General features: G+C 42.4%; 1 protein-coding gene across 1 annotated transcript; it reads left to right on the top strand.

Moving 5' to 3' along the window:
- Nucleotides 1–2,343: 2,343 nt before the first annotated feature.
- PLEK (pleckstrin) lies at nt 2,344–27,539 on the top strand. Its single transcript, XM_058551062.1, has 9 exons — nt 2,344–2,545; nt 12,359–12,514; nt 12,764–12,945; nt 14,597–14,688; nt 17,616–17,800; nt 19,471–19,575; nt 23,439–23,522; nt 24,378–24,447; nt 25,818–27,539. Exons 1-9 carry the CDS (start codon nt 2,504–2,506, stop codon nt 25,952–25,954), a joined length of 1,053 nt encoding a protein of 350 aa, XP_058407045.1. The 5' UTR covers nt 2,344–2,503; the 3' UTR covers nt 25,955–27,539.
- Nucleotides 27,540–27,777: the final 238 nt, after the last annotated feature.

Genomic DNA, 27,777 nt, shown 5'->3' with positions numbered 1-27,777 from the left:
CAGGAGGCCCTCAGAAAACCCCAAGAACAGATCTTCTCCTGCCCTGACTTTCCTGCTTCCTCACGTGCCTTCCTGGACATCTGTCGGTTTTGCCTGCTGAGGGAACTTTCACTCTTCTACTGTTAACAGTGCCCCGATTTCACTTTGGAGGACAAGCCCCTCTCCTACTGGGCACTGTCTGGATGGGGCTGTCAGTTCATGCGCTCCCCCTTCAGATGGCTGAGAGTAAGCACTAAGCCAGCGAGGCCAATCAAAGGCCCGGTCCCTGGAAACTATCGTGGAGCCTGAAAACCACAGGAATTCTTTCAGCTTGATGTTGCAAAGAGACCATCCATTAATTCTTGCTTCCTGGAACCCCACAGCTTCCCTGGTTTCTGTCCTTCCAAAGACCTAAGTCTTCATTTTTCCAAGTCTGTGAGCCACCCCACACTCTTCTAGTAAATTCCTATTTGCATATAATAGCTAAAGTAGGTTTCTACTGACCCCAGCCAAAGACTGCTGACTGGTGTAATGGGGAAAGGGAACTAGTCAAAGATCTAGTCCTGTTACTTTTACAATCTCTGTTGAACTTATCATTGAAAAAAAATCAGCCCTAGGGTAATGGAGACACCTTGAACATGAGGAATCAGTAACATTTATGGAGACTTACTATGTTCCAGACACTTTTCTAAACATTTCAAGTATTATCTTATTTAATCTTCAGAATGACCCCATTGAATAGATGTTATTATCCCCATTTTACAGATGAGAAAACTGAGCACAGAGTGATTAAATAGCCTGCCGATTTTCACCTGGCCAGATTAACATTCTCAAAGTTTGTTCCATAAAACGCTAGTCTGTCAGAATTGTATTAATTTCCTAGGGCTGCTGTAACAAAGAGCCACAAACTGGGTGGTTTAAAACAACAGAAACTTATTGTCTTACAGTTCTGGAGGCCAGAAGTCCCAAATCAAGGTGTTGGCAGGGCCATGCTCTCTCTGACTGCTCTGAGGGAGAAGCAAGAATCTTGCTTCATCTACCTTCCGGTGTTTGCCGGCAATGCCTGGCATCCTTGGCTTGTAGAGGCATCACTTCTGTCTCTGCCTCTGTCATCACATGGCTATCTTCTCTCTGTGTGTCTCACTTCTCTTCTTATAAGCACCTTTATTAGTCATATTAGATTAAGGGCCCAGATCCTCCAGTATGAGCTCATCTTAGCCAATGACATCTGCAGCTACCCTATTTCCAAATAAGGTCACATTCTAAGGTACCAGGGGCTAGGACTTTTTTCGGGGGGACACTATTCAACCCATAACAAGAATGTTAATAGAAACAGTTCAGGGGCTGGGCCAGTGGTGCAGTGGTTATGTTCGCACACTCTGCTTCAGCGGCCGGGGTTTTGCGGGTTCGGATCCCGGGCGTGGACCCACGCACCGCTTATCGAGCCATGCTGTGGTGGCGTCCCATACAAAGTAGAGGAAGATGGGCATGGATGTTAGCCCAGGGCCAATCTTCATCAACAAAAAGAGGAAGGTGGGCATCGGATGTTAGCTCAGGGCTAATCTTTCTCACCAAGAAAAAAAAATCAGTAAGAAAAAAAAAAGAGAAACGGTTCGAAAAAGAATTCTGTGGTCAAATAAATTTGGGAAACACAAAATTAAGCACTATTACAATAAGATCCTCTGCTTTGGGAAAGTCTTTAATTTGTTAACCTGAAGGAAAGCCACCAAGCTGGGACTATAACGTACAATTTCTCAAACGTGTTTGAGTATGGACTTCTTACAGGACTACTGTAGGGTTAGCGTTCTGTGTGACACGAGGTTCCCGGGCCTGATGGGAGGCAGCAGTGCTCTGATGAGGTCCCTTCCGACTCTTACCTGCTGTGTCACCTTCACCTTGAGTCAACTGCCTCTTCTCTGTGCGTAAGTTTCCTTATGTCTAAGATAGAGACAATAAGATACTTCCCCTGTGGGTTTCTTGTAAGGACTACAGTCAATGGGGTAGGCTGAAAAACACCTAGTATGGAATGGAATGGCATGGAAGTAGGCATTCACTGGTAATATTGGTTACCTTTGTCATGCTAACCAGACAGTTTTGCATTTCTTAGCATTTCTATTAAGCATTTCCAGGATCTCAAGAATAATTCCTAAACCAGGACAATTTCTACCAATAAGGTTTTCTTGCTCATTTTCCCCTTCTTTTCATCATTTTTTTCTTCTCTTCAATAGAATGATTTTCTTTATGGTAACAAAAATTTACATTGGGTAAATATTCAACCCCACTGTACTTTTTAATAAGTCTCCAACATCAGCAAAGAACAGGTTGTTTCTCTTTGCAGTTCCTTATTCTGATCTTCCACCCCAGTGAGGGGAAGAGGATGTGATCATGCGATCGCCAGCAGACGGGAAATTGTGAAAGTGACCTCGCTCTAGAAAAGCAGCCCACAACTGCCTTGGCTCTCAGAGGAGGCTGAGCTTCTGAGAGGACTCATTTGAGAGTGGACCCAGCCGTCTGTCCCTCGGACATGGAACCAAAGCGGATCAGGGAGGGCTACCTTGTGAAGAAGGTAAGCAGAAGTGCCACCTACAGGAGTATCACTGGAGAAGGTTGGGGAGGCTTGGGGTCCAGCTTTGGACCCTCTTCCCACTCGTTTTAGGAATGTTTAGTTCTGAACCTACTGAGTTGAAACAGGAGAGCATCGCAGCATGTAGAATGATGGAGAAGAGGAACCAGTACTTGTTCCACCGCATTCTGGTTCTTAAAGTGAACAAACCCAGCTCAGGCGTCAGCATAGCTTGATCTTGTGGGACTGAGAATTCCAGACTGCAGGGTCTGCAAGGTGGGAACCTAAGGGAAATCCCTCATGATTTAGAGCGTCTTTTTCAAGAACCTCTCGTGAGTGTTATGCTGGAAGACTCAAACTCTTTTGGTGTAGAGGTTACTTGGAGAGACTGTTCATTTGTTATTTAAATTCCCCTCCCCCCCTTTTTTTTTTTTTGTTTGGAGGGGAGGAAGAAGAAAATGATTAAAGATAAGCTGATATAATGACACAGTAACTGTAGCTTATTTCATGGGCTGTCCTGTTAGAAATGATGCATTAAAAACTTTATCTTTTTTTATTGGGCTGAAATCTCTTTCTTGGCAGTTCTTTGTGAATTTATATTATATGCTCTTAGGGTGGTAGGTGGATGCACCATTTTAAAGATTAGGAAATAGGGACATATGTGTACTCAAAAATGCTTCATTTCACTGGGGTGGCGTCAGGAAACTGAATTTTGTTAACACTATTGGTTTTTCTTCTGATGGTGGGCATATGCCGTGTCACTGTGAAACTCCCAGGGTGGTGAAGTCACACCAAGGCTTGCTGGTATCCTGTGGGCAACACCTCTATAACCCAGTACACTCATGCTGATCTAAGTGAGATCAGAAAGTCAGAAATAAACTGAAATCTGTACATTTCTTCAAATGCCCATCTTTTTAATTGAATGAGCGCCTAATGTGACTCTGTTTTAGGCCATTCATTAGTTTAACATTTTAGCCTAAAATGTTCTACTGATAAGGAAGTTAAATAGGATACTTTGCTGCCTGACTCTGTTTTGATTTAAAGCTGAAAGGGACCTTAGGTTTTCTTGCCTCATTCTCTCATTTCCAGAAGAGGAAACTGAGACCCCGAAGCTAGGTGATGGCCCAAAGTCACATGGCTGTGACAGAGTTGGGACCAGAAACTCTCTGACTCCTGGGTTTCAGACTGAGCTCTGTCGAGTACGCTAGGATTTTTTTAGAGTGAATTTAATCTGTTAGGGTTTGTAATGTATCTGTGGTAGTGACAGTTACGAGTGGATGCCGGAGAATAAATGAGCCCTCAGCTGCAATTTTCTCTGGCTAGCCGTAGTTTGAAACATCCTTTGGGAAAGACACATATATATACACAGAGGTGGATGTAGATTCTTTGCCATAGGTGCCAATACTCTCTTTGAGAACTAGTGATAATTAATGTTGACTTATTTCTTTCCTGATTGCTTGGGCTAGTATCCTGAGAAGAGCAAATGGATGGAAACATTTTCTGCAAGGTTTTTTTTTTAAGCAATTAAAACATCTTGCAATGAAAATTGCTGTTATTGAGTTTGTATACTCACATTTTAAACTCTCTAAATCACACAAAAAATAGAAGACTAAATCTCTAATATGTGAGGCTGCCCCACTAGAAAATGAAGATGAAAGAGTTAGGCTTGCCAAGCATATGGACTTAAATTAATAAATAGTTTTTTATTAGAATTACAGTGAGAGTAATTCTCTCAGGTCATGGCTTGTAAAAGTCAATTTAGAAAATGTAGCTATAAAAAAACGTAGCAAAATTTCATATCGATATTTCCGCAATTTACATCTTCCCTAATTTTCATATCTATCATTTGCATCTTCCATAATTTTTGCATTTTTCTCCGGGAGTTTTTGAACACTCCCTGTTGTAATGTATTAAGATTCTCTAATTTGTTGTCTTTAAGAAACGCTTGGTTCAGAAACATCCCCTTTGTCAGCTGTAGAGCTATACCTGAAGCCAGAATTTCCCAGTAAGGTGCTGAAGTTCTTAATTTCTTTAGACATTAAGTTTCTTTCAGTTACTTTATATATGTAGATTACAATGTCAGGAACCTAGCCCATGCTGGGTGCTACTTACGTGACCATGATTATTAGTATCAGTATTGATTTACTACACTTCAATAGTAAGGGTCCTCTTCTCGATGCTAATGAGGATTTGTACTGGCTCCTGGGTTGGTTGCCAACTTAATAGTGAAGAAAGAACTATGAAACTCTTTCTCTGACAAGGCTGCAAGACACCTTGACTACAGTTATTGATGTTAAAGCATGACAGGTAATGATATATGAATCTCCTTTCATTCACCTTTTTTTCTCATGCAGTTTAAGATACCTGGGTGCTGATAAAAAATATCTTTCTACCTATGTCTTGTTATATGAAATAACTTTATTGGAGAAAAAAGTGTTTTACCTGGAAAAAATACACTAGAAAATGCTGGTGCAGAGATTTTGTCAAGTCAAAAATCTTGGGGTCAACAGTCAATGGCACTGACTATAAAATGTTTCTGCTTTTCTTCTGTGCAAGATAACTGCCCACATTTCACAATTCAGGTTTCCTCCTTTGCTTTCTGCCTAAGATCTTTAAATAGAGACAATAGTTAAGAGAAGGAGGGAAAAAACATAATCTGTCATTTTGCAAATTTTTCGTTCTAAATAAAACCCACATTTCCTTGCCTCAGAGTCTTGCCACTTTTGACTTTTTTTTTTTTTTTTTGTGAGGAAGATCAGCGCTGAGCTAACATCCATGCCAATCCTCCTCTTTTTGCTGAGGAAGACTGGCCCTGGGCTAACATCTGTGCCTATCTTCCTCTGCTTTATATGGGATGCCACCACAGCATGGGCTGACAAGCGGTGTGTCGGTGCACCCCCGGGATCAGAACCCAGGCTGTCAGCAGCAGAGTGCGCGCACTTAACTGTTATGCCATGGGGCCGGCCCCTTGACTTATTTTTTGAAGTACTTAGAGCCTACCATGTAGCAGCTAGTTATTGTATGAACACGATCTCATTCAATCCTAAACACCCTGTGCAGTGCTATCCTTATCCCCATCTTACAGATGAGAAAATCGAGGCTCGGAGAAAATAAATCACTTGCCCATAGTCAAACAACTCGTAAGAGGATGGGGATGACTTAGGATTCAAACCCAGGCCTGCCTAACAGCAAAGCCCACGGTGTCATCGATCCCATGAGGCACTCTGAAAGGCAGGCTCACCCTAGCCAGCAAAAGAGAGGTCATGAACTTACCAGAGCCAAAGTGGGCCTGGACAAATTGTACTGTGGGCAAGATTGGGTTTAGTAACTTCACTTTCTCTCTGATTAGGGGTCTACTTTCCAGCCAATAGACATATTTTGGAGGTCTTTGAAAACATACTATTAATTTGGATATGTTTATAATCATAGCTTAAAAAAAAGAGAGTGGAGCAGATTACACAATCAATAATGTAGACTCCACCAAGTTTTGTTCCAAACTCACTTTGTTCCTAGAGGTTTACGGAGCAAACTATCGTTTCTATGACTACCAATCCAGTAAGCCTTTGGAGCAGCAGGACTGACCCAAAGGGTGACTTAGGGATTTGGGTGGCTTGTGAGCCTGGTAGGAAGCACAGGAATCGAGGTGGTGGGCAAGAGAAGGACAAGGGGCATGTGCAGGAAAGAAAAGGGCTGCAGAGAGCTGTGGTAGAAGGAGGAAAGCCTGGGGCAACAGAGAGCAAGAGTCAGGGGTCTCGGGCCAGGAATTCTTTCATACAGCTACCTTGTCTTCCAGACACGATACCGTGAAATAATCCTCAGGCATCTGCACCCGTTGATTCGCCATCATAATAGCTAACACAGGTGGTGCTTACCCTGCAGCAGGGCCAGTTCTAAGCATTTAATGCCTTAATGCATTTAATACTTATAATAACCTTACAAAGTGGGTACAACTATTGTTCTCACTTTACAGATGAGGAAACTGAGGTACAGAGAGGCAGAGGGCCTTGCCTAAGGTCACACAGCTATTAAGTGGCATAGCTGTTCTGGAACCTAGTAGTGTTCTGGAACCCAGTGTCACAAAGAGCCATGCCTAACAACGCTCCATGTGGCCCTTACAGGCTCATATTGCAGTGATTTTCTTTTCCAAAGCACTGTGGTTGTGATGGGTGGTAGCCAGGAGAAGCTTATGCCAGAATGACGTCACAGGATTGCCTACAAACTGCGTAATCTTATCTGTCTATGTGGTTACCATTTTTTAAGCACCTACTACAAGCTTGAAGTATATTATCTCATTTAAGCTTTACAACAATGGGAAGTAGGTACTATAATATCTTCATTTTATAGGTGAGGAGACTAATGTTTGGAAAAATTAAGTAACTTGCCTAAGGCCACATAGCCTGGAAGAGGCAAAGTTGAGATTTGAACCCACATCCCTAAGACTCTAGAAATCACGCTGTTAACCATTCTGTGCTATTTCTCTATTGCTCACCTGATATGTTTTTATTGAGAAATTGTCCAACCTGAAAGAGTTTATTAATGTTAAAGATATACTACTGAATAGATTAGTTTCCTTGCCTTCAAAGAATTTAAATAGGCACAAAATGACCATTTATCTAGGATGTTATACAAGTGATTCATGGATCTGGTTGGAAAACTAAATGATAGAGTTTATGATACAGCAGAAATAAGAACTTAATTTAATGCAACATCAACTTAAAATAACATGTCCCATAAGTGTGGGAGAATACATGATACTACTCACAGTTCTGCTTTAGTTAGACACATAATTTTGGCCATAATGTCATTTTCCTTTGTATTCCAGCTATATGTCAACATAGGAAAAGAGAAGTGTGAGGGAAAGGAGAAGTTAAAGGAGGTGTCTTCAGTCTGTGGGAAGTGTGTGGGCGGGGTTCTAAACACCAAAATCAAATTGCCCCACCCCTCAGCAATGAGTTGTGACTTTCTTCTGTGAAGCTGCACGTACACAGGAAGGCATGCCCCAGTTGGTGCCTTTGTCACACTAACTGAGCTGTCCATCAAGGTCACACTCTCCCCTGTTAGACTGTGAACTGTTTGAAAGCAGAGACCACGTCTTGTTCCTGACACCAAAGGAACTGCTCTATCATTATTTGTTGAACAAACATGTCTCAAAGAAAGAAACTTGCCTAAAATAGACTCACCAAAACCAAGGAATCAGGGGTCAGTATTACAGTAATTTTAATGTATTAAAAAAATTTCCAATGGGGTATTCATTTTTAGATGATCATGTTAAATAAGTTGTAAGATTTATTTCTTTTCGGCTTACAGGTGAGACCCAAGGGTTGGCAGGGGCATCTGGAAATAGAAGGCTAAAGGGATGGCAGGGACCATAGGCTTTTTTGAAAGAGATGTGTAGAATCTCAGTGTTGAAAGTAGTGTTTAGTATTTAAATAAGAATTTAATTGAACTTCCCATCTGGGGCCTGTATTTCTTTTACTAATCTGTTAACACGCATGTTTGAATACCTCTTGTCAGGGAACTCACTAATTTAACTTTCTCCCTTAAGTTATGCAGCAAACTATTTTTTCTGGAACCTCCACCTATTGGGACTTCAAAACAATTCATGACAATGTTTCACACCTTTGAAAACAGTCTTCATCTGCTCTGCCTGTCCCCTTTTGGGCTAACACCTCGCCAGTTCCTTCTACAATTCCCCAGCAGAGGTGCCGTCTTGTCACTCTCTTTTGAACAGGCTCTACTTTATCTGCAGCTTTGAGGTTTCCTGAACTCAAGGTCGTTCTCCAGGTGTACCTGATTACAGGGAATAGGTGGTATTTATGGGGCACTTACCATGTTCTAGATATTGCGCTAAGCAATTTACATGCCTTATTTCATTTAATTTTCCAATAATCCTAAGAAATAGCAGCATTATCTCCATTTGCCAGATGTAGAAAATAAGGTTTAAAAACTTGCTCAAGGTCACATTGCTAGAAGGTGGCAGAGCTGGGATTTGAGCCTGGGCCATACAGCTCCAGATCCCGTGGTCACCTACTGGTTGTGCTCCACTTAAAGTTAGAATGTTATTTTCCTCACTTTAGATTCTATGTTCCTATTTATATAGACTACAAGGACTTTAGGCTTTTTGACAGCCCACATTGAACTGCTGACTCATAGAGCTCCTTTTTTTCATATGCTCGTTTCCCCAAATCTTCACCAATACATTTTCTAAATCTTATTTTTATTTTATTTTATTTATTTATTTATTTATTCCCCAAAGCCCCAGTAGATAGTTGTATGTCATAGTTGCACATCCTTCTAGTTGCTGTATGTGGGACGCGGCCTCAGCATGGCCGGAGAAGCGGTGCGTCGGTGCGCGCCCAAGATCCGAACCCTGGGCCGCCAACAGCAGAGTGTGCACACTTAACCGCTAAGCCACAGGGCTGGCCCACATTTTCTAAATCTTAAAAAAAAAAAACTTAATAAAGAAAAAGATTATATCTTATTTAGTTTTAATTTGTATTTCTTTGAATGCTGTTGAAGCAGTACATTTTTATGTTTATTGGACCAGGCATTCCTTCTTTTGAGAATTATCTGTGTATCATTTGCCTATTTAAAAAAATTGAGAGTGTTTGTGTATTTCTTATTGATTCTAAAGAGTTTTAAAGAATATATTAAGGATATTAACCTTTAATTTTATGGTAAGATATTATAAATATCTACATATTGTTATTTGCTTTTCAGTTGTTGCAGTTTTTGGGTTTTTTTACTGTACGGAAGTTCAATTTTTTTATACAATCAAATGTCTTGTCCTTTAAGATTTCTTTTTCTGGTGTCATACAATGTCAGACTCCTATGCACTAAACTATACCAGTCCCATGATGATGAGCAATTATGCACTGGGAAACTTTAAATCTGACCCAGCATCTAAAACCAGCCCATTGTAACATGTAATTGTATAGGTTTTGGCCTATAATGGGAAAGAATAGACATATTCTATATATATATGTGTATAAAATCATAAAACATATCTATTATATATGTACAAAATTATATTATGATGTGATTTATGATTTAGATATATTTCATGATTTTATATATATATGAGGTTATGTATATAACTAGCTAAGTGGCCTAAAAAAGTCAATTTAGATTCCAGAATTACTCAAAGTTATGTAAGCACCAAAATGAAGATGGCATGTGAAGGGAAGTGGAAAGAGCATAAAATTAGAAATCAGGAGACCTGGATTGTAGTCCCAGTTCCACGTTAACTGGTCAGATGTACTAGGCCCAGTCCCTTAACTGGGCCTTCTTGCCTGTATGATGAGGGCGTTAGTAGATGATCCTAAATGCCTTTCTAGCATGGACATTCCATGATCACACTTCCAGACTTGCTCTTGGGTGAGCACCAAGAGAGTTGGGGACAGAAGGGGGTAAATATAGGGGTAGCCAAGGGGAGGTGCTGTCAGGATACTGGAGTGAGAAGCTGGCGGCTGCAGTGGTGGCTGAAAGGAAAGAGATCACCCGTAATTCCATCATCCTAACCTAACTAACCACTGCCTGGAGGAAAGTTTCTTCCTTTATAAGCGGTCCTAGTTCTCGTGTTTTGCAGAGCGTCAGCCTCCTTTGAGTGCATAATGACCCTTAATCCCAGATGACACACCCTCCTCTAAGTGGGTTGACAGACCCCCAAGGCTACGTTGGAATTAGGAAAGTACAAACTCGCTTTGAACAGTTGGCTCCAGAGGAGCTTTATTTAACGATCAGCAGAAGGACTGCAGTGCTGGCTGACCTCTCCCGATTATCCCAATTCCCAGGTCAAAAGCCCCGAGTGGCTGTGGCAATTATTAATCTTCGATAGACCTGAGGTAGAATATGAAATTTTAGACTTGAAAGGCATTTTAGCAGTAATCTAGTCCAACTTCTTACTCCTAGCCCAATGAATATATCTTTTATTATTTTCAGTTATTTTAATTTTTTGTTAAATAGCCTTGTCTATATATTTCCCTAAAAGTGTATTCCAAATTTTAATATATAGTAGTGTCACATGTTGTTCATGTATTTATTATTTTTTCCCAATTATTTTGAAAAACTTCAAACCCACAGAAAAATGGGAAAAATAGTATGACCACCTGTCTACTCTACCTAGATTTAGCAATTGTTAATACATGGCTGCATGTGCTTTCTCTCTCCCTATCTCTATATTTCTATATACATATACACACATATTTTTATGCTGAGATATTTGAGAATAAGTTGCTGACGTTATACTACCTTACTCCTAAATACTTCAACACATATCTTCTAAGAATTAGACATTCTCCACAGTTTTCCAAGTTGGATGTACCATTTTGCATCCCGCCAGGATGTACTGGAGTTCCAGTTACCATCCGTGCCACGTCTTGCTTTTCTCAATATTTTTAAATTTTAGATACTCTAATGGGTGTGCAGAGGTATCTCATTGTGGTTTTAATCTGCATTTCCCTGATGAAAATGAGGTTGAACACCTTTTCAGAGGTTTTTTGGATATTCTTTTTAATGAAATGCCTCTTCCAATCTTTTGCTCATTTTAAAATTAGATTATACTTTTCTTATTGATTTGCAGGAGCTCTTTATATTCTAGATATGAGTTTCTCTCAGATAGATGTAAAACAGAGAGGCATTTGATTGAAATTATTGTGTGTGTTGGTATAGTGTCTGACCTTGCCCATTTTTTAAAAAGAGGAAATAATCCAATATTAGTATAGATAGTTATTCTGCCTGTGCAGAAAAGAGGTAGTGTGTTTTAATAAAACATTTTTTGAGTAACTAAAACAAAGGAAACAGTTGGACAAACAAGACGCTAGCCCCACAAGTATTTATCGTCTTTACATAAATAGTCTTCCTTTTCAGCAAATGGACCTTTATATAGAGGCTCTTTGTATTTTCAGATAAGCAGCAGGATCTGCTGGGAAATGGATGATAATTCTATTTTGTGGTAGTCATGATAGGGTGACCTCATGGGTCCAAAGATGAGAAGCAAGGAACCCTATTCTCTTCCTTTTCCAGAGCCATCCCAAAATATAGACAAGAAAGAGAGACTTTCTTGATCTAGTCAGAATGGTTAATTTATTGCTGCAGGGGCAGTTGGCATTAACCCAAAATGAAAACTAGTTAAGTAAGGATTTTCCTGAAGGCCACATTGACATGGAGAGTATCACTCTGGCATTATAGACCATTTTGCAGGTGATTTTCACACAGCTTAGCCATGCCCATGCACAAGGCTGCTCTCTGAGTTTCTTCTTGACATTTATATTCTGATAAAATCTGATTGGACCAAAGGATGGAAGTAGCTGCAGCTAGCGTGCCACTATTTACGGCCTCTATGCCCATAGTTGACGCAACTATTGGATCATGACACTTTTCCAGTGGGTCTAGCCTCAGGCATCAGTTACTATTCACTCTGAGCTGGCACTTGAGATAGAGTCTCTTTGCCATCCCTAAGTTGAACTGAACACAATGGGCAGGGTTTGGAACAGAAAATAAGCCATTGAAAATCAACCCAATATGCACAAGAAGGAAAGTAGAGATCCATACCATGCGCCCTTGGTAATGGCCTGTGAGAGGCTTATGGGCTGATTATAGATCTGTATACATTTTATCTTAAATTTTTTTTTTAAAGTTCCAGCAGAATGGCAGTCCTCTTCTCCCCTGAAATCTGCTTTCCTATTAGCCTGGTCACACAAATGTGGGTCATCTGTGCCCACGCTGGCCAAAGCTAGGCTATTTACCAAATCCTGCACCAGCCGTAGAATAATTTTAGAAAACTTCGTTACACAGGTCTTTTTGTTGTCATTACAGGGGAGCATGTTCAACACCTGGAAACCCATGTGGGTTGTATTGTTAGAAGATGGAATTGAATTCTATAAGAAGAAAAGTGACAACAGCCCCAAAGGAATGATTCCTCTGAAAGGAAGCACACTAACTAGCCCTTGTCAGGATTTTGGCAAAAGGATGGTGAGTTGACGTCACTAGTGAGATGAATGCTGTGTCAGGCACTGACCTTTGAGCCTGTGCACAGCCTACAATGTGAATGGTGCTCCCCGGGCCAGTCCCTCGCACCACAACCCACACTCCACCCCGGGCATTTTGGTCTCTCTTGGCCAAGCACTTCCAGAATGGGATTGGGCTCAACTGCTGTGCTTCATAAGGGACCTTGGCCCCTTGAAAGGAGTCATTCCTAATGGGATGTGTTTTGATTTTTAGTTTGTGTTTAAGATCACTACAACCAAACAGCAGGACCACTTCTTCCAAGCAGCCTTCCTAGAGGAGAGAGATGCCTGGGTTCGGGACATCAAGAAGGCCATTAAATGCATCGAAGGAGGCCAGAAGTTTGCGAGGAAATCCACCAGGAGGTCCATTCGACTGCCAGAAACCATTGACTTAGGGTGATTTTCTGTGTTTGCTTCTTTCCACCCCTTCTTCCCCGGTCCCCTCCCCGCCTTTGAAGAAACCTCACAACAGATCCTGCTCCAAGTCTTGCTTTGGTCCCCTCTGAAGGCTGTACCCACTATTCCAGGGCAATACTGGCTCTTGGTGATGTTTACCTGGGTCTGAAAGAGTAATCATGGCCTCTCCAAGGCCTGACAGCTGAGGACAGGAGGCTAATGCAGTGTATATTCCCTCATTTTGGGTAACCTAGGCAGAGACAGAGACAGAGAGACAGAAAGAGACAGAGAGATAGAAAACGAGAGAACTTACTGCATTTATGAAGTAGCCATAGTAAGTTAGTCTTCAAAGAAGGCTTGAAGATCTCTAGATAGGTAGGAAAAGGCAGGGGCTATGTGTGTAAGTAGGTAAGGTTTCAAGTTCAAGTTCACACTTTCACACAGTCAGCAAGGGCCAGCTAAGGTGGAAGCCGTTTGTGCCCTGACCTGGTTTAATGGCCTTTGATGTTGGCTGGCTTGGAACTGCAGATGACAGTTGTGGCCTAAATGTTGTTAGAGGCTCACAGGTAAATTCAGCCTCTGATAGGGGTTGGGAACAGGGTTCCTTCCTTCCTGCATGTTTTACATCTTCTCCCATCACATGAGCCCCTTTCTCTAGGAGTCTCTTTGCTTCTTGCTAGTTTTGCTTTTATGTCGAGCATTCCCTGAAGCAGGAGCCCTGTCAGGAAGAAATCCACCTTGGCTGCTTAAAATGTCCAACAAGGATTCTATTTACAAAATTAGCGGCCGGGGTGGGGGGTGGAGTTCCTTAACAGGGACTGAAGAAACCCCTTCTGCAAGCCTACCACAGGACTTGGCATGTCACAGGAGTTTGATAAAGTTTATGCCTTGAGCTTGGTGAGAATGAGCACCTTCTCTCACCAAGGAAGCTTTTTGGTAAAGACCCGAGAGGAGGTGCCTAGTCTGGCTACAGCTGCTGAATGGGGTCGTCAAGAGACCACATTTCTGGCCACAGCTGTCAGAGCTAAATGGGAACGATACTTGTGCGTTGGGGAGCCACAGGATACATGTGAGTGGCCTTCTGTTTTGTTGCTTGCGATTTCTGTGATAAGGCTATCTTTAGTTTATTTCTTCCAGGAAAAAAATAAGAATTTCCTAGTATTTTGCCTTATCTCTTATGATTTTTAGAATACGAGATAAACTTAGTCAAAACATTCACTTTCTTGGAGGCAAATGTCTACACCAGATGGTCTCTTGAAGGACATAAAGAACTGGGACATGAGGATTGAGGGACCTTAAAGATCTAGAACGTGTGTGGAAAATTTGCCCCAAGAACCTTTAATCTTCGGCACCTAACTGGGGGCAACTCTCTATCTCAGGCACTAAATCGACAAAGAGCTTAAGGAATTTAAGAGACGTTAAGTACCTTCCTAGAACATTTTGCTGAATGCTGTGCAGGCCAGAGAGTTATGCAAATATAAACTCTGCCCTTTAACTACTTATGATCTAATGGACAGATTAGGCTCAGGGGCCGCCTGGGGAGGGGGGAAGCTTGTGCTCACGGCCAGCCTCTCCAAGGTGGCCACTTCCAGAGAGGACTCGTCATTCTGAAATGCTTCCCACTCATCCGTCTGTTTTCATCTCCATGCAGTGCCTTGTATTTGTCCATGAAAGACACCGAAAAAGGAGTAAAAGAACTGAACCTAGAGAAGGACAAGAAGATTTTTAACCACTGCTTCACAGGTAAAAGGCCTTGCCAGTCTGAAACGGGGCAGCTGGGGTAGGCAATATGGAGTTCTTGCTCAGCCTTATGTGTGGGGTGGGGGATGTGGAGCACGGCGAGTGGATGGGGTCATAGAATGCAGACTGGTGAACATGAGAATTAAACTTCCCCAGCGTGGAAACAGAAGGAAGGGTAGAAAAGAACTTTGTTTTTCAAGACAAAGTTTTGGAAGTTCCAGCTGTGTCAATCAAAGGGTCATTTTTTTTTCAATAAATGGCGTTATGTTGAAATAGACACAGAGTTGAATAAGATGATAAATAGGCATCTAGATATGCAATGTAAGATTTAAGTGACAACGTTAGGGATGTCTGAGGCTTTACAGCTAAAGTGTTATGAGTTTAGGTAGATGCCACAGTGGTTAAAAAAATGTTCTTTGGAGCAAAACTGGTTTGGTTCAAATCCGGGCCCTGGAACTTACTAGCTGGAAAACCTTAAGCCAATAACTTGGCCTCCCTATGCTTCATTTTCCTTGAATATAAAATGGGGATAATCATAGTGCTCCTACTTTATAGGCTTGCTGTAATGTGTTTAGAACAGTGCCTGGCACACACTCGGTACTATATGGTGCAAGGTGTCAATGTGGTTATTAGGATTAAGAGGTCACATGTCTACACAGACAATCAAGTCTGCAAGTTCAGAAAAGAGAAAAAACTCAGCGGGTTGTTGGGATGAATAGAAGGTAGTGCCTAAATTTTACCCTGAAAGACAGGTAGAATTTCATTAAGTATTTGTAGGAAGGAATTCTGATGAGGAGGCTGAGCAGAGGATGCTGAAAACAAAGTTATGGGGCAGAGATATGCAGAATATGCATCCAGGAAAAGAAAATGACCAGCCTGGTAGGGGTGATAGTTCATTAGGGGGCAAAATGGGACATATAGTTTGGGACTGCGCTCGTCAGATGCCTGGCATGGCTTCCTTATGCTGACAAGAGAGGTCCAGGGTGGAAAACTCTGAGAAGATATAGCAGATGTAGAATCCAGTCTACAGATAATCCATGAAAATGGGTCAGGTCAAGGTCAGGAAGGTGAAGGGGTAGAGGGTGTGACCTGGGGTAACAGGGTAGTATATCCCATGAAAATTCAGCCTCAGAGAGTTAAGAGAGTAACCTATTAGCATCAGAAAAGTCGGGGCTGAGATTTGGGATCAAGATACCAAGCCATGGGCAGTGGTAAGTGAAACTGACAAGAGCAACTCTAGCAGGACTGAGGTCACAAGACAGAGCCTCAGGCAAAGGGAACAAGGAGGGGGTTCTGATGTAGATCTAGGCACAAGGCCCAGGCCAGACTTATTCCCTGTGTAATGTATTAGAGTCCTGGAGTATCGGACTGGAACTTAAGTTCTTCCCGTTGAAGATCATGGTGAGTTCTAGAAATTCAGGTGGGCTCGAGCCTTCTTGTGGGAGTCAAGTGGTCTCAGGGGAGAGACAAATCTACAGCAGAGACTGGGACCTAGGCATGCTGACGTGATGGAGGACCTTGAATGTCAGGTGGCAGGGCGGCTAGACTGAACTTGTCTTTCAAGCTTCAGCATGCCTAGCTGAACAAGTATAAACGAGGGTTAGAAGACTTAAGCGAAGGCCCATTGCAGATGTAACTCAAGCCTAAGGTCATTTAAGCTCTCTGAGCCTTAATTTTCTCATCCTTAAAATGAGGTCTGCAATTACTGCCCTACCTCTTCTACAGGGTCTCTGTGAGGATTAAAAGCAGAAATGCAATATCAATTAGTTTATCCTTCTAGAGAAAGAAAAGTGGGCAAAAGCCTTTCATTTCCTATATGAAATTCACAGAAGGCTCACTAACCAACTGCTCTTACTCCTGTTTCAGGGATGGCATAGCCTACTGCTCTGGCTTCAATGACCCGGGGCTAGCTGCCTGTTATGCTAGTTCCCTTGTTGGCTACATTTGTAAAGAGTATGCTGTTTGTAATACAAAGCTTTGTTGTAGCCTACTAAAAATGCAATTGATGGGTCAATTTCGTTTTATTCTCTTTGCACTCCTCTCTTGAGGCAGAAGCTTGATGAAATGGCTTCTCAAGGTCCCTGCTGGACTCTGCAAAGGTGTGACATTCAGTGCAAATGATACCATCAAATTTTAATTTAGGGTATACATACCTGATCATGTTATTTCTTGCTTAAAAACTTGCAATGGCTCCTCACAAATTTCTTAAAGAGCCATCAAAGCTCTCCCCACTCACCCCGGGCCTTCCTTTCCCTCTTGTCTTCTTTTGCCTTCTTTCCACCTGCTCCTCCCCTCGTCCCCCCATGGGGCTGCTTCATGCCTGCGTGCCTCTGTTCATGCTGCTGCTCCTTCAGCCTGTACTGGTTCCTCTCAGGCCCTGCCTCATGTGCTTGGGAAACTCTACTCATGTTTTAAGCCTGGGCCCAGTGTCACTTCCTCTAAGAATCTTTTCTAACAGTGCACACACAGCCCTTCTTCTGCCACCCACCCCTTTCACACCTTCCTGCGGATTTGACCAGTATCTCCACCATACTGACCCATAGCAGAGCACTGGTTACAACGGTTACTTTTCACCTATCTCTCCCTTTTATATTCCCTAAGGGAGCCTCCCCAGTACCCATCACCATACTTAGCACCTATTAGATGCTCAACAAATGTTTGTTCGTTAATGGAATAAAGGAGTGGGTTAGTAAAAACTATTTCTTTAATGCATGCACTGCTCCTTAAGGAGCATGTAGGTGTTTTTAAAAACAGTTTACGTGGTTCCTTTTGTTTCCAGGTATCTATCCCATGGATTTCATTTTTCCTTCCTGGAACAGGGAAGATGAGTCAAGTCAGACACTTGGGTGCTCTGGAGCTCTCCAAGGGTGACTGTCGTGGCTTGTGCTTCGGAGAGGAGAGTTAATCTTCTCTCTGATGGTCCCATCTAGGTAACTGTGTCATCGACTGGCTGGTTTCCAACAAGTCTGTTCGCAATCGCCAGGAAGGCCTCATGATTGCTTCCTCACTGCTCACTGAAGGGTACTTGCAGCCTGCTGGAGACCTGTCCAAGAATGCAGCGGATGGAATTGCTGAAAACCCTTTCCTGGACAACCCCGATGCCTTCTACTACTTTGTAAGTGAGAAAAGCTACCCATTTACTCTTCCTGTAATGGGGGCTGCCCTGGGCAGACTCTGGGTTGATTTTGGTTCATATCCACACATGTGAAAGAAAGGGCCCAGCCCTACAGAGAGTTGTGAGATCGCTGACCTGACAGCTGTCACCCCCTGCAGCGCCTGCCACATCCAGTGAGTCAGTTTAAAGGAAAATAGTGTTTACTTGAACAATTTTCTTTGAATTGACTTTTTTTGGTGTGTGTGTGAGGAATATCAGCCCTGAGCTAACATCCATGCCAATCCTCCTCTTTTTGCTGAGAAAGACTGGCCCTGAGCTAACATCTATTGTCAATCCTCCTTTTTTTCCCCAAAGCCCGAGTAGATAGTTGTGTGTTATAGTTGCACATCCTTCTAGTTGCTGTATGTGGGACACCACCTCAGCACGGCCCAATGAGCGGTGCATTGATGCGTGCCCAGGATCTGAACCCGGTCTACCAGTAGCGGAGCGCGCACTTAACCGCTAAGCCACGGGGCCGGCCCCTGAATTGACTTTTTAAACTTTGCTGTATCTATTCTTATTCAAAGCAATAATTCATTTATAAAAACCTATTAGGCCCTAGTACATGCCAGGCACTTTCCTAGACAAGGAGATACTGCTGTGAAAAAAAAAATAACAGGCAAAAATTGTGGCCCTCAGGGAGCTTTCCTTCTAGAGAGAGATCTGTAAAATCAAATGTGCTAGTTGTAATATACATTAAAATACTTGACTCCATACAAAATGTGATTATCCACATCCCTTCCCCCAATCCCCTTGTCTACCTCCCGTGGTATGCTTACCACAGACTGGGAAATACTATATTATGCAACATGGACCCAATCTTGGGCCACGTGAGAAATGCAGCAACAGTGGATTTCTAGGGGAATTTTGGCAGTTTTGTTTCTATTTGGGGTCAGAGCAGAAAAATTAGGAAGCTACTTAAGAGAACCATCCTTCTTACAAAAATGAATTGAATGTCTTAGAGGGAGTTTCGTTTCACTTTGGGGGAAGTTCCGCTGTCAGTATTTTTTTTTTTTCAGACCTTTGATCTGGTTGTTTATAGCCATTTAGTTGTGGGATTCTAAAAATACTCATCGTAGTGTCTCCTCTTTCTCTGTGTGATTCATTGCCCGCTTACAGCTAAGCAAGTCCCAGTTCCCTCCTGACCTCAGAGGATGAGGCTTGACACATGCTCTTGGTCTTCTCAAAGTAGAAGGGGCTGAGGTCTTAATGGAGATTGTGTTGCACAGTGTCATATAAATTAGCCAACTCTGCTTTCAAGGGTGTGGCCGTGAGGTCCCAAGAGAAGGAAGGCTTTGAAGGAAGAAATATGCTGAGCTAGACTTAGGATACAGCTTGGGAAACCCAAGAAAATGAGAGGATACTGACAAGATCGCACTTGAATGGAGGCAAGAGAGCATCTAGCAACAAGAAATAAGCATCTAGAAATAAGAGAAAGGAGGGGAAGCAAGCTAACCAAAGACAACCTTTAAGGTTCAGGTTGGTTTATGAACTAGAGGAGGAAGAAGGAGCTGCTTACCCCAGTGGCTGGAGCCGGGGTGGGGGCGGGGGGGTGGGTGGAGATGGAGATGGTACAAGTAGCAATACGCCTAAGATTGGGAAAATAAACTTGCTGTTTGGTTTCCTGATAGCCAGACAGTGGGTTCTTCTGTGAAGAGAATTCCAGTGATGATGACGTGATTCTGAAGGAAGAATTCAGAGGGGTCGTTATCAAACAGGGATGCTTACTGAAGCAGGTGAGTAGCCACCGCTGTTCCCTTCTAGTCTCTGCTCCTTACCGGGTCCTGTTTATTTCTAAATTACCAAATGGTGTTTCTTTTGGCCAATAGTCAACTAGAAAATGAAACCCACGGAGTGAAAGATAGACAAATAGCTAAACAGATGATTCAAGTCTGTTTTGTCTGATATGAGTACTGCTACCCCAGCTTTCCTTTCATTGCCATTTGCGTGGAGTATCTTTTTCCATCCTTCACTTTCAGTTTGTGAGTGTCTTTGGGTCTGAAGTGTGTCTCTTGTGTGCAGCATATATCTGGGTCTTGGTTTTTTATCCAATCAGCCACCCTATGCCTTTTCATTGGGGCATTTAGTCCATTGACGTTTAAAGTAGCTATTGATAAGTATGTACTTACTGTCATTTTTTTACTTGTTTGCTTGGTGTTTTAGTAGTTCTTCTCTGTCATTGTCTTCTTCTCTTGCTCTCTTCCCTTCTGCTTTGGCGGCTTTCTTCAGTATTATGTTTGGGTTCCTTTCTCTTAGTTTTTTGTGTATTTATTGTAGGTTTCTGGTTTGTGATTACCATGAGGTTCATATATAGCAACCTACATAGACAGAAGTCTATATTAAGTTGATGGTCACTTTAGTTTGACCTCTATCTGAAAGCTCTACTCTTTTATTCCCCTCCTCCCACATTTTATGTTTCTGATATCACATCTAACCTCTTTTTTGTGCGTTTGTGTCTGTTACCCTCTTATCATGGAAATAGATAATTTTTCCTATTTGCGGTCTTCTCTTTCCCTCTTAAATAAGTCCCTTTAGCATTTCTTGTAGGACTGGTTTCCTGGCCATAAACTCCTTCAATTTTTGCTTGTCCTAGAAACTCTTCATCTCTCCTTCCATTCTGAATGATAACCTTGCTCGGTAGAGTATTCTTGGCTGTAGGTTTTTTCCTTTTAGCACTTTAAATGTATCGTGCCACTCTCTTCTAGCCTGCTAGAAGACAGCTGATAGCCTTACGGGGTTTCCTTTGTATGTAATTTGTTGTCTTTCTCTTGCATTTCCAATCTCTTAGCTCAGTGGTTTATAACCTTGGTTCATATCAGAATCCCCCGAGGGAGTTAAAAAAAATTTCCTGTTTAGGTGCCACAAAAACTAAACCACCCTTGTGTTCACCACTGGGAGTCGGCTAGGGTTAACCTACATAGCAAGCTTATCATGAGATAGGACACTGTGCTCACACTTCACAGGTGGGAAGCAGCCATGTCCAGCTGGAAGTCAGTACCTGCCCACCCCCCACCCCCCGCCTTCTCCCCATTTCTCCCCTCCTAGAGGAAAGAATTCTACTTGGGGGATGTAGCAAGTTTCAGGATGAATGATATTGGATTATATTCAATATAATCCTTTTTTATATAATTCATTCTGTTATGGCAATGAATAAAATATCTAGTTTCTCAACCACATGTGGATTCTTTGATAGGGAGGGACAATGTGTTATATGTGTTTTTCTCATATCTGCTGCAGAGTTCAGCATCCTTCTTGGTCTATAACAGGCAATAAACATTTGTAGAGTTAAACTGAATATAAGTAAATGACTTTGACAGATCAGCAACAATTCTTGGAAACCCCAGGCACACATGCATTCCTTAAAATCTCTCAGGAAATATTCATTAAATGAAAGATGGCCACATACCCGCTTACAACCATTAAATTCTTCAATGTATCACATTGTGATGCCTGTGAGGGCTTAAAGGCAATATGGCGGTTGGCCATGGTTGGCTGATTTCACATCCTCCTGTTACCTTCCTCTTCCATTGACTCTTGAGAACTTGGTATTTACCTAGTGATTGCATAAGAGAACATGACATGTGTGTTTGCAGGTCAGGAGGAAATGGTGTGGCATAGAAATTTTAGGTCCTCATCTTATGGGTAACCCTAGCTAAGGCAAAGAGCAGGAATTCATAAAAAGAATTTTAGAAGTTAACGCTTTGCAAAAGCCATTCTGGATATGATATTGCAGATAGACATATTCTCTGTTTTCCTGTATGACTTTACAGGTTTCTTGGCTCCATTCTTCAGGCAAGTAAAGGGCTCTTTGGAGATGAGCTCCTTGACCAAATGCTCAGCCAAATAATTTAGACCCGTTCTTGAAAGCTGTCTTTAAACTCCTCTGACCTGGTGTTAAGAAGGAGGCACTGTTTGCTAAAATCACATATGTTTCATTGCTTTCTATATAAGCACAATGAAAAATATTGGAAAATTTTCATACATATATGCTTGTCAATATGTGTCAATTTGTTATAAATAACAAATTATATTCTTTGTATTGGCAAGATAGAAACTATGTGTCTTCCAATCTAATATTTTTTGGCTTCTAGAGTTTAAATCATTTGAGTTTTTTGTGGGAAATCATAGAATCAGGTTTACCATGACATTAATAAAAAACTGCTATAAGTTCATTGAAATAACTGGGTAATTCAAGGCCATTACAAACAGATATGAAGGCACAGTGCTGGGCATTGGAGGACCAAAGATAAACAAGACATAAATCCTGCCCTCAGAACCCACAGTCCAGATAGTGTCAGTGTTTAATTCTACTGGGAAAGGCCAAGTCCTATTTTTCTTTTTCATGTCTGTCACAGCAACTGTTCCTTCTCATTTCATTGCTGCTACCTGATGTTAGTCCCTAATAGTTTTATGCCCAGATTGTTGCAATCACTTCTTCTTCTTCTTCTTCTTTTTTGTGAGGAAGATCAGCCCTGAGCTAACATCCATGCTAATCCTCCTCTTTTTGCTGAGGAAGACCCGCCCTGAGCTAACATCTATTGCCAATCCTCCTCCTTTTTTTTTTTCCCCCTTTTTCTCCCTAAGGCCCCAGTAGATAGTTGTATGTCATAGTTGCACATCTTTCTAGTTGCTGTATGTGGGATGCCACCTCAGCATGGCAGGACAAGCGGTGCGTCGGTGCGCGCCCGGGATCCGAACCCGGGCCGCCAGCAGCAGAGCGCGCGCACTTAACCGCTAAGCCACAGGGCCGGCCCCACAATCACTTCTTAATGACCTCCTTTTTATCTTATTTTCTTTCCCCTGGCTTATGTTTAACCTTGCCTGCTGGTCCATGCTATATGTTGTCACCATACTAATCTTTCTAAAATGTGATTGTAAATTTTTCACTTCCGACTCAAAAGTCATCAGTGACAACTGCCATCTTTTATTTTTACTAAGTCTCTTTCCACTTTTCCAACCTTGTCTCTGCTGTTCCTCATGAACTCTGCCTTCTGGCCAGCCTGGTCTTATTCACCAAGGTCTGAATATGCCTTGTGCGTTCCTCCTGCTGCTTTTTTCTTGTCAACTGTCTTCCCACCCACCTCCTTGTCATGCATCTAACTCCTATGTGTCCCAGGCGGATAAGTGTAGGTCTTTATGAGCTTTCTTTGACATCCCAAACCTACAATTACATATCCTTCATTTAGTTCTTTTGAAACCCATTATCTATATCAATTATTGCATTTGGACATTTGATATTTCATATTTCGACATAGGTTATAAACTCTTTGACAAGCAGGACCATGTCTTAAATCTCTTCATAGCCCCTACATTACCTAATATAGTACATTGTACATGGTACTGTTTTATTTATGTAATGCTAAAGCTGAAAGACAATCTTAGAAATAATTTAATCCATAATTTAATAACATCCAAATTATTCATTGGCTCTGGTGCTATTTCTCTGACAAAGATCTAGGTTGGGGCCTGGTTCTCCTAGAGTTAGTATTTCACCTTTGTTTTCTTTTTTCAATGCAGCAAAGACTTATTAAACATAGATACTCTGTGTACAGATGCTAAGAACTCATCATTCCTTTTCTTATGTTGATTCTGGATACAGGGGCATAGGAGGAAAAACTGGAAAGTGAGGAAGTTCGTTCTGAGAGAAGACCCTGCATATCTGCACTACTATGACCCTGCTGGGGTAAGACTCCGTGGTTGATAAATCTATTCCACTAGAAGCCTCCACAGCATCTATTCATTGAGCTTCCCATTCCCCTTTCTGCTCTGTTGATTCCCTTTTCCTCTTCACTCTCCCACATTTTCTCCCACCATCCTCTACCTTTTCCTACCTCCTCTTATTGCAAAGATCTGAGATCTTAGGCTTTGAGGCCAGCATAAGCTCAGGGATGGAAGAAAATATCACTGTATTGTCATTTATTTGGTCAACTCAACATAATTTTTTTTTGTTTGCCCCAATCTGATATTTTCAGAGGAACCAGTCTAACACTTTGCTCTTGCTTTAACATGCAAAAAAGTGATAATTCCACTTCCAGACCAACCTGGATGACAGCATTAACTCCAGCCATTTAGGCTGTTGATTATTCAGAAGGGGGTTTTTTCCTCAATAAAATGAGCCAACTCTAAAGCACAAAGACAACTCCATATGGCTTGGGTCCTCAGGCTCTGCTTGCAGTGCAGGGCTCTCTGATTCCCTCCCGTGAGGGTTATACTACTATGTTAGCTGCATGGGGCCAAAAAGCTCTGCAAACGAGCTCTTCTCTCATGGGACGTGGTGATTCAGCCTTTCCATCTCCCCTGCCACTTCCCTCCAAATATGAAGCTCAGATCGACGCCAAGCATCTCCTCACCCAGCTTCCCTGGGTAAAGTGGGGGGTGGAGGATCTGGAAAGGGTTTCCTTTAATCTCCTTCTTCTCTTTTCTATTTTGGGAGCCCTGATCTATACCAGAGTGAGTCTGTGTGGCTTTTGCACCAACAAGATAAGGTATATCCATGCACTCTGCTTAGGAAAAATACTGAAGGACTCATCTCTTCTAGGGAGAAGAGCCCCTGGGAGCAATTCACTTGAGAGGCTGTGTGGTGACTTCAGTGGAGAGCAACCCAGATGGTAAGAATGAATTTTTGTTTGAGAGAGGTGTGGCTACTCAGGCTCCCTTCCCACACCTGGACATCCTGGGCCAACAGCAGTCACTCACTCACTCACTCGCTCACTCAATCAGGCATAAGCATGAAGGAATTTCTGTCTGAAGACCTGGGAGACACCAAGAACTGTTCTCTCCCAACTGCTGCCCTGGCTCTCCCCTGGGTCTTGGGGAGTTGGAGTGGCTTTGTGGAGGCCTTGAGTAAATCCTTGAGCAATGCTGAGAAAGATCCTTCACTTCAGAACTAGTTTAGATGGAGAGACTTGGTACCTCCTGACACCTGTGATTGAGCCACGACATTCCTTAAAGAGGGCCTTTTACATATGCAGACCAGGAAATCTCCCACAACAAAAGGAACATTGGTGCAGTGAGGCAGTGTGGTGAGTGGAAAGCGCACCTGGGTTACGGTGAGGTGTGTGCCAGTTGGTTAGTGGCATGACCTTGGGTGAGTCGCCTAACTGATGTGGGTCTAGTTCCTCCTCAGAGGATGAAGGGGTCACCAGATGACCTCTGGATCCCGGATCACAAGTCTGTGATTTGGTGCGTGGAATACCCACGTGGGTGTAGACTGACTCCTCAGGTGCGGGATGAGTGGTCTCACTGGGGAGATGTGGTTTAGACTCCAACCCTGGTTTCACTCCTCATTGTGGGTTTATGATGTTTTAGAGGCTGACAGGAAAACACTACAGCTGCAAAGCCTAGATTTTTACTGCCCCTGCATCTGCTCACTCCCGTCTCTCCATAGAATTATGCTTTACTTTTGGGGTAGGGAGCATGTTTCTTTTTGATTTGAGGTGGGTATTTTAAGTCTTGTCGCAGTCTTGGCCAGTTTACTGCCTTTCCATCTTTCAGCAGAGACTCTAACTTAGCGGTTGATAAAAACAAGTTCAGGCTATCCTGGCGATACTAGCGATGGGTCTCATTTTTTTTTTTTTTTTTTAACATATTAGGGTCAGCCCTTGGTTTATATTATTAGCAGAGGAAAGGTACTCACTAAACACTATTAGAGGTTACTCATTAAATGCTATTGGTGTGCAAAAGTGAGAAATTTAGTTTGCTTGTAAACTATAAAAGAAAATGTGTCTCCTTGAGTGTTTTACTTATTTCTTCAACACACATACACACATGATCATACTATGCACCTATCTATATAAAGACTATATATAATTATACAATGAATATATACGATCATACAATGATGGCAAGTTTGAAAACCACATATTTCATTTTCTTAGAACACTGAAAAAACAGAGATTTCATTCCTTACAGAAGGAGGGTGAACTAGGTAGCCTTTCAGGTGCCCGCGTGCACTGTCATTCACTCGCTCTTTCACCAGGCAAGAAGAGTGAAGAAGAGAACCTCTTTGAGATCATCACGGCTGATGAAGTTCATTATTTCTTGCAAGCGGCCACCCCCAAGGAGCGCACCGACTGGATCAAAGCCATCCAGGTGGCCTCCCGGACTGGGAAGTGAGGACACATCTGCAGCTCCTCATCACCCTCCCGAGGGAACTCCATGGACAAGCTTAGTCCAGGACCTGTCCGCTTCCAGTGACAAGTCAACGAGAAAGGGCCCAGGGGTGGGAATTTTCACCTGCAGGGGTTCTGAATGTAACTAACCACACACCATGTGATGTTCACCTGCACCCACCACGTCGCTCGCTTAAGCCTCTCTGCCACTCTCCGTGTCCCTCAAGCAGATATAACAAGCTGTGTGGCCTGGGTATGCTGCTTAATCTCTCCAGGCCTCAGGTTCCCCTTCTGGAAAGCAAAAGAGTTGAATTAGGAGATCCCTGAGGTCCTCCCTAGCTTAAAAACCAAAAGCCCTGTGATTCTAATACCCATGGAAGTGTCTCCAGTTGTCCAGCTGATGTCCCTCCTTGGCAAAGTCTTGGCCTTCAAAACCTGAGACAACTCTCCTCTTTAAAACTGTTTCCAATCTGTACTAAGAGTACTAGGCATAAACCTCTTCTGGTCTCTTTCGCTACCTTCCCTTATTCTTGGCCACAAGATCATGTAGCAAAATGAAGGGGAACTCTCTTCTTCCTTCCTCACTCTACCCAGAAGATTCCTGAGAGCCAGCGCTGCAGTGGTGGCTTCTGTCGCTTACTCCAGCCTGGAAAGTTATGTCTTCTGAGAAAAAGACCTGAAGAACCCAGGAGTAGCCAAGGGTCTTTTCTGTGCCTTGGAGTCACCCAGCATAGTCGTATTCCACTTCCACTTGAGGCTGACCTGAGAAGAGTCTATCTTTGTGCCTTTCTGGAGTATTTCTTTACCATTTTTTATAATTAGAAGGAGGAACTCCAAATCTTCAAGATTCTGTTTTGTTTGAGTGTTTGCAGAAAAAAGTGGGCAGATGGGTTCCCACCATGGGTTTTCTCCATGGGTGAGGGGCCTGGGCACCTGCCTGGCTCATGTGTCCCCCGCTGCTCCAGAGGGTGCGGGGGCTGGACCGCAGGCCAGCAGATTGAATGATGGGTTTATACAAAGACAGCACTGAAAGGACTTAAGTCTAGACAGAGCTCATGGAGGTGGCCGTGAATGTGAGCACCTGCAGTTCTCCAGCGAATGATATTGTGGTTGTGTCTGAGCGTTAAGCACAAGCTGTAGCGGCTCCGGCTTGGCCTCCGAGGGGCCTCATGAACCCATCAGCCAGCGTGATCTGACCTAGATTCAAATCGGGTACGTGTTTCCAGTTTTTGACCCTATCCACTAGTGATTTAGTGATTCTAAACCAAACTTGAATATGTGTGGAGTATTTTCCAACTTCAGATTTTTAATTTTAAGCCCCCAGTGAGGAAAAGAGAGTAGGAAATTCTTCCTGACTTTATCAGCTCCTCTCTTTCCCTCCCCTAATTCTACACAATATCCATGAGGTTATTCCTACTCCTAGATGGTTTTATCAAGGGCCTAGAGGTAAAAGACTATCTTTTCTCTGATTCTTTAATAAACTGTCTTCTTAGAACATGCACAGTAGTTTTTCTACATTCAATGTGAAAAGTATTTATTAATGTGGAGTCAAATTTATGTTTTGAAATAAACCTGACCGTGTTTAGTGACTTTTTGGTGTGATGACTCTGATGTTTTCCCTCCCATTAATGACTCTCCTTTTCTATAACCCACTTGCACTTACTGAGAATAATACCATCTCTCATCTCTCAAGTCATCCCAATGACTTCATGATTTTCTTTTTAACAAAGTCAGGCAGGGAATAATAAAAATATAGGGGAAATAAAGATAAGGATCTTCCTATTCCCTAAGCCTATACCACTAATTTTTAATTTATGAGACTTTGAT

The sequence above is a fragment of the Diceros bicornis genome, chromosome 12, assembly GCF_020826845.1.
Source record: "Diceros bicornis minor isolate mBicDic1 chromosome 12, mDicBic1.mat.cur, whole genome shotgun sequence".
NCBI lineage: Eukaryota > Metazoa > Chordata > Mammalia > Perissodactyla > Rhinocerotidae > Diceros > Diceros bicornis.
This window is presented reverse-complemented; position numbering and strand designations above follow the sequence as displayed.